Source organism: Buceros rhinoceros, unplaced genomic scaffold (assembly GCF_000710305.1).
Source record: "Buceros rhinoceros silvestris isolate BGI_N320 unplaced genomic scaffold, ASM71030v1 scaffold20449, whole genome shotgun sequence".
NCBI lineage: Eukaryota > Metazoa > Chordata > Aves > Bucerotiformes > Bucerotidae > Buceros > Buceros rhinoceros.
The window spans coordinates 17,998-19,378 of NW_010430023.1; the positions used below are offsets into that span (position 1 = coordinate 17,998).

Here is a 1,381-nt window from a genome sequence, read left to right on the forward strand (position 1 = left end):
ATGACGGCCCGCTGTTGGAGCGTGGATAAGGAGAAACAAATCCAGGAATTCCGGGGCCATCGGAACTGTGTCCTGACTCTAGCTCACTATTCCTCCAGGGATGTTCTTGAAGAAGAGGAGGAGGAAGAGGAGGAGGAGGAGCACGGTGACACCAAATTGTGCCTGAGGAGAAACCCGCATTCCAGGACCAGTTTGCATTACTGTTCCTGGAGCAGGTCCAGCTCAGGGTCTTCGTGCTGCCGGTCCCGATCGCTCGCAAGCAGACGCACCTTCAGGTACGCAGGGGTAGCAGGGAGGGCACTTGAGACTGTTCTTGCCCCCTGTGTTTTTTCCCTGGTGTGAGGCAACCCCAGCTCCCTCTGCTCTGCTGGCCCAAGTAGTAAAGATACTAATTAGTGAAGGAAAAACTATTGAAATAATTGGAACTACAGCCTGACCAAATAATTGGTCAGCCATGGCCAGGGAAAGCAGCAGGCGAAGCAGCCAGGGGTTTGCATGGCTCTGGGAGTGTCGGGTGATGGGCAGAGGCTGGAGCTGTGCCTGGGAAGGGGCGAGCACTGGCTGGGAACCCCCTCTGGCCTCTATCGGAAAGGACTTTCCAGCATTTCCAGACTCTCATTTCTCCTCTGCTGCTGGTGCTCTGGAGTGCCCGCCCGCCTGCTGCTGCAGACACCGCATGCCTTGGCTTCTCTTTGACGTTTGAAACTTTCCCACCAGATCACCCCCTGGTGATCACCTGCCTGGGCTGACCTCTTCTTCCTCACTTCCCAGGTGTGAGAATGGTGAGCAGTGTCAGGGCGGAAGCAGGCACCAGGGCCAGCTGAAGAGACGGGAGAAGGCCATCGTAAGTGAGAAGGGACCCCATGCTGGGACAAAGCAATCCCCAGTCCTCAGTTCATCTCTCACTCCGGAAAAGCAGCAATGGAGCCCTTTAGCCCTGGCTTCAGCACCCCTTGGTGCGAGGCCAGTGTGAAATGAGGACATAGGGGTGGAGCGGGGAGAGAAAAACCCAACGTGAAGCGGAAGCTGGTGGCGATTGGCAATACACAGAGTCCTTGGCCCAGAAATGCCCAGAGCATCCTACACTGGTGCTGCAGCGCAGCTGGCACTGGCAATTGGCAGGGTGAGCTGGGGAATCCCTGGAGCTGCTCAGCCATTAGCGATGCAGTCCTGCTGCAGAGGCAGCCTGATGCTCCAGGAACCCGGCATGTGCCCATGCGTGGTTGCTGGGTGAGGGGTGGGCACGCAGGGAGATAACTTTGTTCTCAGTACTGTTGTGCACACACACACTCACACATGCCCCTGTGGCATTTTTTTTCCTGCAATTTTTTTCAATTGAATTTTGCCCATAGCAATTCTTGGGAATACTTCCCAGCATCTT

At 55.8% G+C, this 1,381-nt stretch overlaps 1 protein-coding gene across 1 annotated transcript in view; it reads left to right on the forward strand.

Moving 5' to 3' along the window:
- The window catches only part of PPARGC1B (peroxisome proliferator-activated receptor gamma, coactivator 1 beta), a gene marked incomplete at both ends in the record, with an annotated part of 14,774 nt that overhangs the window by 10,590 nt on the left and 2,803 nt on the right, over nt 1–1,381 (forward strand). Inside the window, 2 exons of the mRNA XM_010142884.1 lie at nt 83–275; nt 772–844. Of these exons, the coding sequence (XP_010141186.1) occupies nt 83–275; nt 772–844 (266 nt within the window). The remainder of the gene's footprint in view (nt 1–82; nt 276–771; nt 845–1,381) is intronic.